The sequence below is a fragment of the Pangasianodon hypophthalmus genome, chromosome 4, assembly GCF_027358585.1.
Source record: "Pangasianodon hypophthalmus isolate fPanHyp1 chromosome 4, fPanHyp1.pri, whole genome shotgun sequence".
In the NCBI taxonomy this organism is placed as follows: Eukaryota; Metazoa; Chordata; class Actinopteri; order Siluriformes; family Pangasiidae; genus Pangasianodon; species Pangasianodon hypophthalmus.
The window spans coordinates 9,591,192-9,609,794 of NC_069713.1; the positions used below are offsets into that span (position 1 = coordinate 9,591,192).

General features: G+C 36.0%; 1 protein-coding gene across 1 annotated transcript in view; it reads right to left on the minus strand.

Moving 5' to 3' along the window:
- Positions 1 to 1,819: 1,819 nt before the first annotated feature.
- Positions 1,820 to 18,603, minus strand: part of LOC128318153 (basement membrane-specific heparan sulfate proteoglycan core protein-like) — a 68,094-nt gene continuing 51,310 nt past the window's right edge. Inside the window, exons 12-25 of the mRNA XM_053233531.1 lie at positions 14,682 to 14,960; positions 13,732 to 14,001; positions 12,765 to 13,034; positions 12,315 to 12,584; positions 11,120 to 11,392; positions 10,195 to 10,461; positions 8,055 to 8,300; positions 7,852 to 7,959; positions 7,572 to 7,625; positions 7,438 to 7,479; positions 7,275 to 7,343; positions 4,032 to 4,109; positions 3,718 to 3,777; positions 1,820 to 2,900 (exon numbers count right to left, since the gene is read on the minus strand). Of these exons, the coding sequence (XP_053089506.1) occupies positions 2,893 to 2,900; positions 3,718 to 3,777; positions 4,032 to 4,109; positions 7,275 to 7,343; positions 7,438 to 7,479; positions 7,572 to 7,625; positions 7,852 to 7,959; positions 8,055 to 8,300; positions 10,195 to 10,461; positions 11,120 to 11,392; positions 12,315 to 12,584; positions 12,765 to 13,034; positions 13,732 to 14,001; positions 14,682 to 14,960 (2,294 nt within the window). The 3' untranslated portion in view covers positions 1,820 to 2,892. The remainder of the gene's footprint in view (positions 2,901 to 3,717; positions 3,778 to 4,031; positions 4,110 to 7,274; positions 7,344 to 7,437; positions 7,480 to 7,571; positions 7,626 to 7,851; positions 7,960 to 8,054; positions 8,301 to 10,194; positions 10,462 to 11,119; positions 11,393 to 12,314; positions 12,585 to 12,764; positions 13,035 to 13,731; positions 14,002 to 14,681; positions 14,961 to 18,603) is intronic.

Below are 18,603 nucleotides of genomic sequence, written 5' to 3' on the forward strand. Positions count from 1 at the left end.
TGTCCAGTGACATTTCTCCCGCTTCCACTTGTAGTGCACATACTGGCGATGTTTTTACTGCTCCTGAACATAGTCTCAATGCTTCGCATAATAGGCTGCAACCAACCAGCTCTAAAATAGGAAGCACTCGTCGCTGATTGGTGATCACAAATGTCAATCACCACCACTTACCTCATTCATACTGTCACACGTGTGGCTGTTTTAATTTCGGCTTTACTAAGAATGTGAATGACAGAGCATTTCCTCGTTTCTTACTGGTTAAAGCCACACAACTTTAACCTTTAACACACAGCTTTAACAACTACAGTAGAAACCAAGCCACAATAGTATGGCATGTCTTAACTGCTATTAATGTAAAATGAAAGTCACATTTTGATGAGGAACAAATGAGTAAACTCATCAAGTAATAATGTCAATTAATCACAATATTCATTACTAGATATGAAGGCATGGGGATTTTTTAATGTACTAAACCAGATCTGAAATGACTGACGTGAGACTACGAAGCAAAATGTCAGTCAGTATTACTCCAGAAGCAGATTTAACTAAACAGGCCTAATTTCCTGTGATCTGTGTTCTTTGTGTCTGAGTCGTTTCTCCTGTTAATTAATATAGGCATCTTCCAAGTACTGAAAGGGAGACTTTCAAAGTTATCAGTAAGTCTAAGCAGGTGACAGTAATGTTATTAGGATGGCTTACTGTGTGGCTTGCAGTGTGAGTTCACTAAATTTGCCATCAAGCTTTTCATGGAATTCAGGTCAGGGCTTTGTGATGGCTACTCCAATACTTTCACTTTGTTGGCTTTAAGCCATTTTGTTACAATTTTGGAGGTATGCTTATTATCATTGTCCTGCTGGGAGACTCATTTGCAGCCATGTTTTAACTTTCTGGATGATGTTTTGGAGTGTTGCTTCAGTATTTCTAGATAATCCTCCTTCTTCATGATACCATTTATTTTCTTAAGTGCACCAGTACCTTTTCCAGCAAAATACTCCCACAACATGATGCTGCCACCCCCATGCTTTACAATTGGGATGATGTCCTTTGAATTAAAAGCCTTACAGTACATACATAGCGCTGATCATTATGGTCAAACAGTTCAATTTTTGTTTAATCAGAGAACACTTCTCCAAAAGCTACAAAATACAGTCTGGCTTTTTCTGCTGGTCTTAGAGTATGGGCTTCTCCCTTGGGCGACAGCCTTTCAGACCATGATCATGTAGGACTCTTAATGATGGCTGTAGTTTACAAAATTTGATACCTAATGTATGGAACTCTTATCAGTTCCTTTGTTGTCATGGGGTTCAGTTGAACCTTTTAGACCAAAGGTTGTTCATCCCTGGGAGTTAATTTGTGCCTCTTTCCTGAACAAAGCAGGGTCTGTTTGGCTCCAAGACTTTTACTGTATTGTACTGTTGTTTTGAAATTAATCTTAAGGAGGAACCAGACTTGTCCACATTTTTTTTTCTTAGGTTTTGGCTGAGTTGCATTTTTCCATGGTTTGTGTAAAAAGTGTAAAAAGTGTAAAAAGGCATTGCCTAAGAGAAGACAGGGATTCTGCGTATTGTAATATTTGTAATGGCAACGTTAGAAGCTGAAGGTTAAAATAAAACATTGAAACTTTGAAAATATTCAATTCATATTGTGTAAAATGTCCACAAAAGAAAGAATAATTGACTTCCAGACCTTCATTTAAAGTGAGCATACATGTTACATACAGTCAATCAGCACTGATTTAACCTCAATCATGTCTGATAATGAAGAGAAGAACAGAACATAAGAGCTGCTGTTGTTTTTAAAATTGTTTATTCATGCTAATTTCAGGCATCATGCTTAAAAAAATACAAACTTTAAATTCATTTTTATGTACTGCTTAAATTAATTATATAATTTGGAATATAATACTTATAAAAATACATGAGAATATAATGAAAGGAACAATACAATGAAAGGTACAAAATTCAAGCATAAAAATACCATAATAAGATATTGCTGAGGATAATTATTATTCAAAGCTCTTCACACAGCATGTACACAGCCTTATATTTCTTTTGCTCCTGTAACATCCTGGTGGATATGGAAGGCAATAAACCAGAGGAAAACCAAAGAAAGTACATTATCTAACTCAAAATGATGAAATTTATTACTTTACTGATACTTGTATTTATATACTGAAAAATATATAATTATAAAAAATAGAAATGTACATATTATATAGGCACTAAACTCGAAAAGATTTTAAAAGATTAAAAAAAAAAAAAAGACACAATATCAGTCTGTGTGCCAAAGGTCCATGAGCTGCTCCCTCAAGAACAATACAGCATTACTGACTGTTTAAAGCAGTGAAGACAAAATATCTGATTATTCCTAAACTCTAAAATCCAATGCTGGATTTTTTTTCCCTTTTACAATCCATTAATAGGTAAATAGCATAAATGAGTAAATAAACACAAAATACATGAATAAAATAATGTACAACACAAAATACATGAACAAAATAATGTACAACAAATTAAATGCGGAATGTTAAATGTGAAACAATAATATACTTGTTTTTTTTTTTGTAATTGAGATCAGTATTAAAATATACGAGTGAACACTTAGTAATCAACACTGCCAGCTTAGTTATACTGATCCAGTGAATGAAAACTGGCAACTAAATTTAACCTGGATAAAGCCAATTCCAGCCCATTGTGAAAGATAGAAGGTATAATTTTAAATGCATTCAGCTTCCTGTTCCTTTAACATCCCTATCAGGAGTTTGTACAATGCTTAGATTTGAATTAAGCAAAAAACAAGCTTTCCAGAAACTACAGTGTCCTCCCTAAAATATATATTTACCATGTTCTTTGGCTGTTTCAGCAATTCTTGATTGGAGACTTTAGACTTTCTTCATGGACCTATGCAAAAAGGACAGTTTATATCATTTAGTTATTAATGATCTAACTATTGTTGGGTGCCATTTATCAAACATTTAGTAAAGTTGTGTGTAAATATTTCTACAGGCCAAACTGAACTAAAAATTCCTGCCAATTTTAAAATGTTTCATTAACACTGTTTTTCTTTGTACTCATGTACAGCTGTTGATACATGACCCATTAATTACCAAGCACATTCAAGTGCAACGTTATAATCCAGCCCACCAAATACATTTTGAATCTGTGTTTAAAATTGAAATAGTCTTTTGGACTATAATTAAATTGAAAGCTTTAATAATAATAATAATAATAATAATAATAATAATAATAATAATAATAATAATGGAACTAGGCTAAAAAAAACTTTACTGTAAGTTTAGCATATTTTCCCTTCTCGTACATGAGAATGGGGCGGAGTTAAAATTGTACTGCAACCAGCCACTAGAGGGCTTCAGAGACATTGTGGCTTCACTTTGAAACTCCTGTTATGATGTCCAGCCGTATACTGTACACAGTCGATTTGATCAATTCAAAAACGGTGAATAATACTGTATCTTATATCCACTGGATTTATGGTACTTATGTCCCAGTTCTGACCTCCAGGCTATTAATCGTTGCCTATTCTCTGGGTGATTTGTATTGCTGTGCTTTCACCGGTTTGCACATTTCTAAGTCTCTATAAGAGCCTTTTCCATGTTACTGAATGTAGTGTAAATGCAGTAAACATATAAATATCTCTGTTTGTCTAAGCAATACTGCTGTGTGGAGAGATTGTGTAAACTCTTTGAGCTCATCTTACCTTTATCTGTGTTCTGCTTCAGATCTGAGTAAACAGTGTCAGCTGCCTCACTGCTCTTTCCTAGTGGGCAACAGTCACTTATTTAGCATTCGCTTAAATCAAATACACCATTCTATTAACCCCTTAAACTTCCATAACTACAGTACTTTTACCTCTTTTGTTATTTTATTGTAGTTACTGAATGATTCATAGCAGTTATTGAATACTATGCTTTAAGATGAATAACTGGCAAATAATCAAAGGTTTTAAGAGGTTAAATGAAATCTAAAATGGTGGCCATTTGCACTGCATAAATTGAAAGAATTTAGTCCCACCTTGTTTTCTCTTTGGTTTCTTTTGGTTTTTCAGTTCAATGTCAGCATAAGTCACATCACTCGGTCCAGTGGCAGCATCTATAAAAGATTATAGACACAGCTTTGTTATCCCATTGTTTCCCATTCTAAAAATATATTATGCTGTATAACATGATGCTGTTGTCCACAGCCAATCTTTCAAATAAAATACAATAAAAATCCAACTCCACTAGCTGCCATACAGGCCCTCTCCATGGCACTACCTCTGTGATTCACTAAGGCCAGCACTCTGTCTTAGTCTTTAAGCTATCTCTCTATAAGATGTTACTGTATTTTCCTTTCAAAATTATGAACTAAATGGATTATTTCAACAAAATCTGTTTCCAGTTGATTTAGTGTGATTGTGAAACAACACACTAATTGTTTATTCTACTTTTCATTTCAAATGTATGGAAGTATTTTCTGGACAAATTTTTCAAAAGTAAATTACATTTGCAATTGCATTTCCTATTTGTGGACGCACAAATTGTGACAATTCAAATGATTCCAAATTCCAAATACAAACACGCCCCGTAGTATACTTCCACTCCCAACCCTGATTGACAGGTTTCTGTGCAAGGCATCGGAAATGCAGATGCAAAGGGAATTGTGATTCCATTTGAATTTTGGCAGGCTCCATGCGGGACACCGAGAAAGTGAAATAGCGGTAACGCGGTAATATGCAATTTGCATTTTCATTTGAATTGTCACAATTTATGCGTCCACAAATAGGAAATGCAATTACAAATGTAATTTGCAATTACTTTTGAAATTTGTCCAGAAAATACTTCCATACCTGCTACTAACGCTTTGAAAACACTTTAACTTAAGGTTCATTAATAAACAATTTGTTCTCAAGTAATATATAGTTTACTGATTAGAAATGCAAAATTCTAAGATCTAGTGTTAGCTCCCTTCTAGATTTTGCTAGAGAGTCGAGTTTTTTCATTAACTGTGGCCAAGAACTATCTACCTTTAGTGAAGACCATTTAACCAACAGATTAACCAACGGATGTTTTCACGGACATCTTCAACATCTCCCTGAGCAACGCCGACGTGCTTCAAGGCCACCACCATCGTCCCCGTGCCTAAGAAGTAGCCAGTGTCCTGCTTCAACCACTACCGTCCCGTTACACCCATCATCATGAACTGCTTCGAGAGGCTCGTCATGAGGCGCATCAAGACCCTGCTGCCCCCCTTACTGGACCCACTGCAATTCGCTTACAACAACCTGCCTCTGAATGTGGACAAAACTAAAGAGATGGTTGTTGACTTCAGAAGAGCTCAGGATGACCACTTTCTGCTGAACATCGGCGGCTCCGTGGAGATCGTCAACAGCACCAAATTTCTTGGTGTTCACCTGGCGGAGAACCTCACCTGGTCCCTCAACACCAGCTCCATAACAATGAAAGCCCAGCAGCGCTTGTACTTTCTGCGAAGGCTGAGGAAAGCACATCTCCCACCCCCCATCCTCACCATGTTCTACAGAGGGACTATTGAGAGCTTCCTGTGCAGCTGCATCACTGCCTGGTTTGGGAATTGCACCGTCTCGGATCGCAAGACCCTTCAGCGGCTAGTGAGGACAGCTGAGAAGATCATCGGGGTCTCTCTTCCTTCTATCGCAGACATTTACACCTCACGCTGCATCCGCAAAGCCACCAGCATTGTGGATGACCCCACACACCCCTCTTACACACTCTTCACCCTCCTGCTGTCTCGCAAATGGTACCGAAGCATTCGGGCCCTCACAACCAGACTGTGCAACAGTTTCTTCCCGCAAGCCATCAGACTCCTCAATACTCAGAAACTGGACTGAAAGAACACATACACACACATACACACACACAACTGTACATCCTCCATCTTCTTTGCAATTTTTTGCACATCCCCACATTACATACAAATATTTATTATACTGTACATATCTTATACTCTCTACTAGGCTGCTACTTCTTATGTTTACACCTATTTCAGCAACTTCTACTTTTTTGCACTATTGTCACTGAATTGACTTTGTAATAGAACTGTGTACTGGTCGGCGCTGCACTGGGACTTACTGTGCCCATTGTCTATCTCAGTAGTCATTGTACTGTCTGCACATGTTTGCGCTTGTGCACTTTATGTATAAATGTATGTAGTCCCTTGTAGTTCTGTGTTGTTCTGTGTTTGTCCTATGTAGCACCTTGGTCCTGGAGGAACATTGTTTCGTTTCACTATGTACTAACTGGCTGTATATGGTTAAAATGACAATAAACTCCACTTCACTTGACTTGGTGTAATAAACATTTAAAGCTCACAGTCCCTCCACCTATGCTATGAGGCTTTTAAAAAAAAAAACATACTTCTCCTAAGCACACTGTTTTCAAGAGACGATGTGCTAACATACTAGCATAGTAGATTCTATGTTCAGCAGCAAGCAGGAGCTGAAAGATTCCCCTAAAACATTAAGGTCTGGTGTAATGGAGCACTTCACCTTCCTGGTAAGTTATAATCCTGAAGGTCAGCGAGTTGTCGACCAAAAGGTTACAGTGTATAATACACCAGCACTAATACCACAAACATGCACACACCTGCGAGCATGCAGCAAACTCTCTGCTGTATTCAGGCTGCTTTTATTTGCTGAAGAAATTACTGTGGCAATTGAGAAGATCATATTGGGTAGTGGAGAATGCGGAGTTCAAAAGCACACCTATAGGGTTACGTGACACTGCTAGCACAACTACCTGACAGCAGAATATGAAAATCTCCAGGCATCTGACATGCCCTCTTGTGAGTCACACCAGTAACAGCTCAGCCAATTACATGCACAAGTTTTTTTTCTCATTACAAGCTGCTAAGAGTCTGAACACTGTGTCATTATTAAGTTTCAATTATTGTACGTTTATAATATTGAATGTTTTAATCAGTTGAAATGTAATCTTAAGACATATATTCAGGCAGTGTTTATTTTTGTTCTACTGAAAATGTATTGTATCGAGGCACCGCCTTTTCTAAATCGTATTGAATTGAATTTGAATTTTGTGTATCATTACACCTTTTTTTATACATGCAGAGTCATATGATGAAAAACAATTATCATCTAAAAAAAGTTTTTATTTCAATTTGGGAATAGATCACATCACCTGGCTTTCTGGCGGCATCATTTAATACAGAAATTATTTTAGATGAACAACAAAGGCAATTAAAAACAAAAGATTTGACATTAGTTGCATGCAGTATTCTTACCCTTTTGTTTCTTGTTTCTAGTGACAACCTCTGAGTAGAGCATATTGCTGGCTTCAGCTGCAGAATCATCTAGAAGAGAATAAAATAGAGTCAATACAGAAGCTCTTGCAATGTTATGATACTAAATCTATCTCACATTTAGCTGCAAAAATTTAGACTATACCTGTGGTTCTGATATCAGTATTTTCATAGATGTTATCACCATCTTTTAAAATAGAAAAAATAAAGACTTTAGGGGAAAAGGTTAACTAATGTCAAAAACAAATGCTGATGTGGTTATTGTTATTGCAGACTGACCTGCAGGCTGATTGGTGTCCTGATTTACAGCAGAAGGAGTCTGATATTCTACACCTTCTCAACAGAGTAAAGCAGTGATACACATTAAAACATTGCCTTTACGCATGTATAAGAATTTCTGGTGAAACATGAACATGTACAAACTTTTTTTTTCACTATTTTTCCACAAAAATTGCAAATTACAAATTATATGAAATAGCAAATACACCATAGGATCTGTCTTTTAGTGGCCTGTAGACAGCCTTTTTGTGCTATGGACATGAAGAGCTTATCATCAAACCTCTTTTCTTCTTGTAGTGCAACAGCAGAATCAGTAAGATCAATAAGATGACAAACACGAAGGCCGAACTCAGTCCTATAATTACACCAGTGGATCCAGAAGCTGAAACTAGGGAAAGAAGGGAACACAAATATCCATTTAAACACTACATATTGAAATCGTATTGTTACAAATCTAATTCATGCAAGACATGGTTTCCTCACCTCTGACTGAAACCCAGCTTTTCGGTGACTCTCCTCTCTCTGGGTGTTTACAGTGGTAGAAACCTTCATCTGACTTTGAGACAGTGTGGATGGTCATCTCTCCTTTAGTCTGGGACTGGAGGATGGAATCATTTTTATAGAAATCAGCACCAGAATCTAAAATCTTTGAGCGAATTAAACAGCGTAAAGTCAGAGGATTTCCCTCAGTTACAGGATGGACAGGACTCTCCAGGATCACATCACCATCTGTAGGAAAGAGAAAGACGACACTGAAAACACAAAGTGTGTAAAATGCGAGTATACAGTCAGGTCCATAAGTATTTGGACTGTGACACAGTTTTTGAAATTTCAAACAATGAAACAATCTCAGCCAAAAATAATGATTTTTGATTTGATTTGAATGATTCACTTTCACTCCATTCCAAAACACTCCATTCTCTGTAATGAGCACTTTACATCAGTAAGTTGGTGGCTATAGCTATATGTGCTAAGCTAAATAAATTATCTGAACATTTGTCTGAGACAGATGTGCAGAGGGTTTATGATTAATGTTGCTGTCTGTAGCTTTACCAGTGGGTTTTCAAAATAATAAATATCTTCTTGTACATATCTGCTGGCCATATCTACAGTCAGGTCCATAAGTATTTAGACAGTGACACAATTTTCATCATTTTGCCTCTGTACACCTCCACAATGGATTTGAAATGACGCAATCATGATGGGATTGAAGTGTAGACCTTCAGCTTTAATTCAAGGAGTTTAACAAAAATAGTGCATTAACCGTTTAGGAATTGAATTGCAAGTGTTGAATTTGCATTGGGTAACTGTACATATCTACCTAGGCTACACAGTTCACTGGCTAGTTTTAGCTCACAAATAATGTGATCACAAACTTTTGTTTCTATTTATGAAGCTAGAGACTGCTGTGATACTGCTGTTTATTTATCTACAGCCACATCTTCCACAATCTTTTGATCATAAATATGGCAGTGTGGTCATACAGTAACCTCACATGGAACAGATCAATAGAGGTCTGTCCACAAGTTTACATAAGTTTACACAGAGATTACATAAAGTTTATCTTTGTGCCTTCGTTTTGTATTTCGTACTGCTAAGTATCTGTACACTAAAGCCCTCAGACTCTTGCCCATGTACAGAGATGGACTGTAGATTAAATATATATGTAAATGTATGTGAATTGTAGATTTGGCAATGTCTTTTCTGACTCCAGATCTGTATATATTTTCCTCTGGGACTTGGTATGGATCATAAATTATGGTCATAATTATGACAGCTATAAGAAAGAGGTAACGTGACTGAAATAGATGAATAGGAATCACCAGTTATATGGATGGTGACTCCATATAACGTTTTGTTTAATATGCAGCATGTAGCATTTATATGACCCACAGGCTCTAACTTCCCTACATTTTTCTAGTATTCTATTTTGCTTGTGGTGGCAGTGCTTATTTTTTACATCTGACTTTTTTTTACATCTACAAGTCACTCAAAGCTCGTGGAATTTACAAATAAATGGGAGTTAAGTTATAGCCTGAATATTATGAATATTATAATTTAAATTATTTTAAAAAATAATTTAAAAAATATTAAATCCAGTTATGGAAGATATCAAAACTTTGGAGCTAATATTGCAGTCATTCAGACCTACATGCTGTCCTGCCTACAACACAATTAACATCATAAATCTTAAAGAACACAGCAGCAGCTTAATAACTATATATGAATGTAGTTTAATGTTAAAGCTTTCATCATTTTCTCAGGTTATGGAAATACATAGCTATGCAGTTATGTTAACCATGACAGAGTGACTCAGAGAGAAGGAAACAGAGAGCTACATGAGCTGATGTAAGAGTCTAATGTAATTGTTCATTTAAAAGGAACTAAGGCACTGTGTTAAGTAACATTTCTAGAAGTTTTTCAGTAGCTTTCAGACATTAAAACAGGTTTTACTGCAATTCTGTTAATCACAAGATACTAAATTAATTTTCATGTTTTATTATTAAAAGTAAGGTATCACTTAACTTCATTTTCAATTCCTAACATTAGATTTTTTTTTTAAATGTTAGATATGTTTTTGTATATTAAAATACTACTGATGAGAATTGATAAAATGACTCACTGTGCACTGTGATGTTGACAGAATTACTGCGTCCTCCAGATTCAGACTGACACCAGTAAACTCCAGTGTGTGATGTAGAGAGGGAGCTGATGTTACATGTAGATCCTGAAACTGATGAACAATCGAACAGTGTCTCACTGTGTGTGTATCCTCTCACTGTCCATCCAGTAGAGTCACTCTGGTCCTCACAGCTCAGTGAGAGAGAGTCAGCAGTAAAGTGTTGAGTTCTGCTGGGACTGATGATCAGAGACACTGGAGGAGATCCACCTGTTAATAATTATATTCATATTATTCTATTTCAATTTATGTCAATATTATATTAACATTTATTTTGCTTAAAAAGTTAAGAAAAATAAGGATATAAAAAAGATTTGCAGTGTGAAGTAAGGAAGATTATAGATTAAACTATACACAGAGCATGAAAGATGCTAGTGACAATAATTTACTGAGTAAAAAGGAGCTTTCTGTTTGAAGTGCTGCATTGCACCAGAGCTAAGTCACAAAAACTCAGACATACATTTTTTACTCATTATTACATGCTGCACGCACACACACACAATCCATTTTCTGTACCATTTATCCTACACAGGGTCGCAGGGAGCCTGGAGCCTATCCCAGTGGACTCGGGGCACAAGGCAGGGGACACATGGCATGGTAACACATCGCAGGGCACAATCACACACTCACACACAAAATTCACAGCACCTCACAATAACTCTCTCATTCTTTCTGATTCTGCAGTTTTTTTTAAAACTCAGTGGTTCAGTATAAAAGTTCAAACCTCCTCTTCACTCATTCACACTCGAGCATGATACTGCCGAAAATTTATTTGTGCTGTATATGTAGCTGTGTAAATATAGCTTACTGTGTGTTACTACCCAGCTCTACTGTTAACACTTTCTGTGCAGTGCAGTCACATACTCACCAGTAACATTTACCCAGAGTGCATCACTGTAGTGTGTGTAGTAGACTGGGTTTCCTCTTCCAGCTCTGCACTTGTACTGACCTCCATCAGAGACTCTAACTGATCTGATGAAGTAGGAGTGTGTTTCAGTCTCAGTCTCAGTGCTCTGTGTGTCTTTGATCCAGTAAAACTTCCATCCAGCAGACTGCAGCTTCAGTGTACAGGACAGAGTCACTGAGTTTCCTGTCAGTGCAGCTCCTTTAAGGTCTGATGTGAGTTCAGGTTTAGGTTTTTCTGTTAGAGAAGAAACTCACAGTTCAGGAGTAATGTAATCTTTACTGTACTAATCACCTCTACAGAGTGAAAAACATTTTGCTGTCTCTGTGATGATCCTGGTTTCAGCTAAATAATAACTAGGTCTACATATTTTTCTATTATTGTATTACTCTATTAGTGTAGCACAGTAAGTTAAAATAATCATGTTCACATTTATTTGCTGAAAGAGAAACTAAGAAACTGAGAATTAGACCAATAGCAGGTCCCTACATGGTGTGATTCATTTATTCATCAGCGTTGTGTGATTTATTATAACTAAATGATATAATAACAAAATAGTGAATGTCTTTCTTCTTGATGAACACATACTCAGATCTCTTCGGTCTTGCTGTACAAAGATGATGCACATTTTTATACACATTACGCATTTAGTGGATATTATTCAAATTAACACTTAGAAGTAGAATAATGATTTCTTTTTTCAAGTTCATAAAGCTGAATATAACAAAAGTAGCTGTTCAATTCTTTTATTATTTCAGGTCATAAGTGTCTCACTTAAATCTCTCACTGTTATATCACATGTTTTATATTTGCAGAACTCTGTTCTACAATCTTAGAAGATCACTTCAGTTTACCTGCAGATCACTTTTACTCATCACACATATAAACACTTCATTCCTGCATCTTGTACTTTCTGATTAAGCTCAATGTAAAGTTTCATTACAGTAAGATAATAACTGTGCCTTTAGCTCATGTGGCCAGTGTTTATGAGGTGAGCTTATTGCCAGGATTAGAGATTCTAACATTTGTTCATCAGACAAATTTACAATTCCACATTATGTGAGTATAAAAAACTGTTTAAAACAGTTCTGTACAAAATATACCTCTACACCTTTCACTGTTAATGAAATAGACAATTTGTGAGATAAAACACACTCACCTGATACAGTCAGTGTAACAGCATCACTGGTCTGTGTGTATTTTGGGTCTGATGACTGCGTTCCTTTACATGTATAATCACCTTTATCAGAGGCTTTAACATTAGAGATTGTGTATGTTTTCTTTCCTGCAGCATCACTGAGTTCTTTATTATTTCTATACCAGTGATACTGCCAGGATCCTCTAGTCTGTATCTCACATGAGAAAGTGACGGTTTCCCCAATGAACACACGCTCAGCTGGCTTTACTTTCACTACAGACTTTGGTCTCGCTATACAAAGATAGCAAAAACATTTTAACTATATACAGAACAAATTTAACATATTAGATATTTACATAATTACATAATTATAATACTTCCTGAAACAGTTACTAAAATAATAAAATAATTAGGTTTTCACCGTCTTCCTAATTTTAAACATGTAGTGAAAATGTAGAAAACATGACGTACCTCTCACTGTAATTGTGGCTGGATAACTGATCTCTGAGTTGTAGTTTCCCCTGCGTGCTTTACAGTAGTAATATTTTTGTCCTTCATTAGAGACTGTCACAATGAATGTGTTGGTCACTGTAGCTACAGAGGTCAGAGGTTTTAATTGCTGATAATCTTGGTACCAGAGAAAAGTCCATCCAGTAGACTGCAGATTACAGCTCAGAGTAACTCTGTCTCCAGTGTAGACGGAGCTCTGAGGATTCACACTCACAGTCGGTTTGGGTTTTCCTGTTGATATAAAATGATGAAAAGCTGGAGTTACCTTTACAACATGAGCAGTAGTTTAATCTTTGTGCCTAATTAAGCATTTAGATACAGTGTTTACTGTAAAGGTTTCAGTGATGTGACTTTTTATTTTTACATGGTTTATATACAGTATATTGTCTACAAAAAGAAATTAATGATTGAACTGAAGTGTAAAGGTCACTGTATTGCTCCTGTGATTTTGCTTTTCCACATGATGATTTATAAATCATGTCTCAAATTCTGTATCACACTGCATGCATTAGTGTCTTTTTAAAAATCTTATTCAATCATTTAACTCTTTATTGTAAAAGCACAGCAGTGAAACTTTGAAATCTTTTTCAAAATGTAGACTCGTGACAGTAGAATCAGCGTGACTATTAGGTGAAGAAGAATGTGTTTCTCATAAATGTAAATTATTTCCTAACAGTTTAAATAACAGCTGAGGGAAAATGTGTCATATCGTTCAGAATAGCTAATAAGTTGTAGTGATTCTTTAAAAAACAAATAAAATGGTTACTTTAAATTAAGAAAGAAAATCAAAAGTACACAGAGAAAAAGAAGCTGTAAAATCATTATAATGAGACTTTGTGTCTCATATGATAAAATCTGGAACAAAATCTGAAACTAGTGATAACTTTAACATACATACGTAAGTAATAACATACATTCACACACTCACCTGATACAGAGAGTGTAACAGGATCACTCGTCTCTGAGATCTGAGAGTCACTTCTCCTTCCTCTGCAGGTGTATTTACCACCGTGATCATTTCTAACAGAGATGCTGAACTCCTGTGTTGTGTGGTATGGGTAGAATGTGTAATCGCCCCTATACCAGTCGTATGTCCACTTAGTGTCTCCTCCTCTCTGTATGTCACACCTGAAAGTCACTCTCTCTCCTCTGAACACCTGTGTATCAGGCTTTATAGTCACCACAGGTTTAGGACTCTCTGTAAGAAAAAAAAAAATTACTACTGTTTCTATATATTAATTAATTTCCAACATTATCATTTAAAGAAGTAGTAACATTTTAAAATTGAATACAGAATTTGGGTAAACATTCAGAGTATAGATACAGTATATCTGCTCACATGTAAATGATTAAGCTCCCAACAATCACTACTGATGAAGTAAATGTAGATCACAATCTTAAATACAGACTCAGCCCTAAAAATAATCAGGTCACTCTTCTACACTAGTTCTAGACAGGTTATATATACATAAAACTCTGCGATACACATCCTTAGTCATCACCACACACCTGTTATCAGTTCATAACTCCTCATACACACTCACTCTCTAATCTCTCTCATTCTTTCAGATTCTACAGCCTCTTACACTCAGTGGTTCAGTATAAAAGTTTGCTCCTCGTCCTCTTCACTCATTCACACTCAGGCAGGTCTCGACTCGAGCATGTTGATGTTTCTGAAGCAGCAACTTTATGAAGCCCCTTTTACAGCCTCTGAGCAGCTTGTTAAAATACTTTTACAGATTTTGGTGATATTTTCTTTGTCATACAGAGTTCCTTGTATGTAGCTGTGTAAATATTGCTATATTGTGACACTGCTGACATGTTGTTTATATGTTCATTGTTGTGCAAAATCACTTCAACAGAAAGTCTCTTACTCACCAATAACATTTACCCAGAGTGCATCACTGTAGTCTGTGTAGTAGACTGGGTTTCCTCTTCCAGCTCTGCACTTGTACTGACCTCTATCAGAGACTGTAACTGATCTGATGGTGTAGGAGTGTGTTTCAGTCTCAGTCTCAGTGCTCTGTCTGGGTTTGTTCCAGTAAAACTTCCATCCAGCAGACTGCAGCTTCAGTGTACAGGACAGAGTCACTGAGTTTCCTGTCAGTGCAGCTCCTTTAAGGTCTGATGTGAGTTTAGGTTTAGGTTTAGGTTTTTCTGTTAGAAATTAAATACACTTTCAGAATGTTAAATAATCTTTACTACACTAATCACATCTACAGTAAAACAGTAATACTCTCTCTGTGATGATGCTAAACAACTTATGACTACTTTTAAATTGTTTTAGAATTTTTAGTTAAACACATGATGAGAATGAAAATAGGGATATTAAATGTAAAGCTTCACTGTGATTGAAGTGAGGGTCAGAAAATAACTGCTGTGTGATGATGCAGGTCTCTAATCTCTTTCTACTCCACATCAATTTATATTTTTGGGTGTATAGAGTAGAGATTATTTTGGAAAATGCAAAACTACACATATAATCTTTACTGGAAGACATATTGGAAATGTTTAGAAATGGCCTTGTTTTTTAACACTTTTTTTTGTTTAAACATCAATAAAAGTGGGTCGTGTTGCCACCTCACAGCAAACAAACAAATAAATAAATAACTGTACATCATTAAAATGATATGAAGACAGTACACTAAGTAGAAATCTCTGCATACTCAGTAGGAGGTCTAAGTAACATTCTGTATTTCCCAGTCTACCTTAATCACCTGCTTATTTACACATTTCATAAAAACATCATTTAATGCACATATAATCCATCAGTGCCTCATTTAACCATAGTTGTGGGGTGTTTCATTCATCCATTCATGCATCCATCACATCCCTTCACTTTTCCTCTCTCCACTTATTGTATTTAAGACTGTCCCAATTAAACTGAACACTGTGCTGTTCCTAATGACCTCCCCATGTCTGACAGTCTTCACAATGATTACATTATAAACATCTGGACATGATTTGAACTGATTTTGTGCTTATTTTGTTACAGTTCATCATGTGTTTGTATGCATCTTAAATAACAATTTTAGAATCTTATTTAAAAAGAAACAACTGTACAATATATGTGTCATTTTTCTACCTCAAGAACTTTTTAAGTTAACTTTTTGGGATGCTATGATGCTATGCTAACTGTATTGTATAATTACTTGGCCGTTTTGCTTGTTGAAACTTTGCATGCTGCCTTCTTTTTCAAGAGATTTTTAATCTCAATGAGACTTTACCTGGTTAAATAAAGGTTAAATGTAATAATAAATCAAACTTCCTGTTGGATTCTGACCACGCCCCCTTATATGATGTCACATGAATGAAGTCATGTAATTTCTATCAAACACTTCCACTGCAAGGCCTCAGTAACATACGTTTTTACATTCACTTATCAAGCCAGAAAATAAATAATGCTAGGTTTAACTGTCCCAATATTTGTTTTTTGTTTACTACTTTATTAATCCCACACGGGGCAATTGCGTAAGGCATAGGCAGCATATCCCAAACTTCAGTTCAAATATACATAAAAACACACACACACACAAAAAAGACATTTTTACACAAATTACAACAGTACAACATGCTTCATAGTAAATCCAACCACAAGTAAGATCTAAAAAATAGTGCAGGACAAATTAAGAACCATTAATACTTATCAATACTCATTACTACAATTCAGGTTACAAATACGAAAAGCTTCTGGCACAAAAGTAGACTTATATCAATTGGTCATACACTTAATACTTCTAAGCCGCCTTCCAGAAGGCATTACCTCAAAATGCTTGTGCAATGGATGCGTGTAATCATTCATGATACGCCGAGCTTTCCTTATCACTTGTTGCTCATAAAATTCATTTAGGCTCCGCAGTGGCATACCAATAATTTTTGAACAAGTCTTAACTATGGTCTGGAGGTGATTCTTATTCTTTAGAGAAAGTGATGAAAACCAACATAAAAATGAAAAACTCAAAACGCTCTCAATAAAAGTATTATAAAATACACTCAGTAAAGGTTTTTGTACACAGAAAGAATTCAATTTCCTTAAAGCAAACATTCTTTGGTGAACCTTCTTAATAATAACCTCTGTGTTCTGCTGAAACTTTAAAGTCGTATCAAAAACAGTTCCAAGATATTTGTACTCCTCTCTTCTATCAACCTCTTTACCCTGAATAAGAGCTGCACCCTTGGAGCATTTTTTCTAAAATCAATCAACATCTCCTTTGTTTTTGTTATATTTAATCTTAACTTTACGTCATTGCACCATGTAGTAAACTTAAGAAGTGCAAGACTATCATCATCCTTTGAGCTTGATAACATGGATAGGAAAACTGTATCATCTGCATATTTAACAACATAACAATTATCCTCATAACTTTTACACTCATTTGTATAGAGGATAAAAAGAATTGATGACAATACACACCCCTGTGGAGTCCCGATAGACATACTAAGTGTATCTGACAAAACTCCACTCATCCTAACCCTTTGCTGTCTACTAATTTAAAAATCCAAGATCCATAAAACCAGCCCATGATTAACATTAAACTCATTCACAGGTTTCTTAACTAAGATAATTGGATTCATTGTATTAAATGCTGAGGAAAAGTCAGCAAATAATAGTCTGGCAAATGAGCCCCCATTTTCCAAATGTTGATGTAAAGTGTTCAGAAGAAAGAAACCTCTTTTAGTGCGATAAGCAAACTGTAAGGGGTCTAATTTCTCATCGCAAACTTTCATAAGCTGTAACTTAACTTCCCTTTCCAGAGCTTTCATAACTAATGAGGTTAAGGCAATAGGCTGATAATCATTAAAAGAACGTGACTTCTCTCGCTTCGGGATGGGTTCTACAATAGAGGCTTTCCATAACCGAGGAACTATGGCTTGATCCAGTGAGGCTTGAAACCATGTGTGAAACACCCCACTGAGCTGCTCTGCACAGTGGTTAAGGGTTCTGCCACATATACCATCAGGTCCGGGAGTTTCATTAAAAGGTGTAGACTTCAGCTGTTTAATTATATTAGGGAGACACAGTTTCACAGGGGCAGAGGGACTCAATGTCTGTTTAAACTCTTCAAGTGCAGCACTTAAATCATGTTTTTCCAAACGCGGGAAGAACAAGTTCAAGTCATTGGCTAAGGAGTTCATATCATTTTTATCCGTTATACCTGGCCCCTTCTTGAATGTATTTATGTCCGCCATATTTTTGATACCTTGCCAGACAGCCCTAATATCACCTTGAACAAACTTTTCTTCTATTTTATTTCTATAATTTAATTTAGCACGTCTAATCACTCTTTTAAACTCCTTATTAATATTTTTTTTCTCCTCATTAGTCCCTAATAGAAATACCCTTTTTTTCATATTAAGAATATTTTTAAGCTCTTTGGTTACCCATGACTTGTTGTTCGGAAATACTGTCAAGCTTTTTGTAGGAATAATAGAATCAACACAAAAATTAATATAACTGGAAACCACCAAGACCTGATCATTCAAATCAGGGCTATCATTTAAAAACGAGTCCCAATCAGTACTCTCAAAGCAACTGTGCAGTTCTTTTATGCTAGAGACAGTCCAGTTCTTTATTATCTTTTCCTCTCTTTCCTCACGCTTTACCACTGGCGTGTAGGTCGAAGCTAAAAGTATTGTATTATGGTCAGCCGTTCCAATCAGCGGCATCGATTTATAGGCATCTTTGATCGGGCCATAACACTTGTCCAAAGTCCTATTCGCCCGAGTTGCACATGTTTCAGTCATCACTATCATGTGTGCATTCCTGTACTCATGTAGAAAGGCCACATTCCCTTGTATT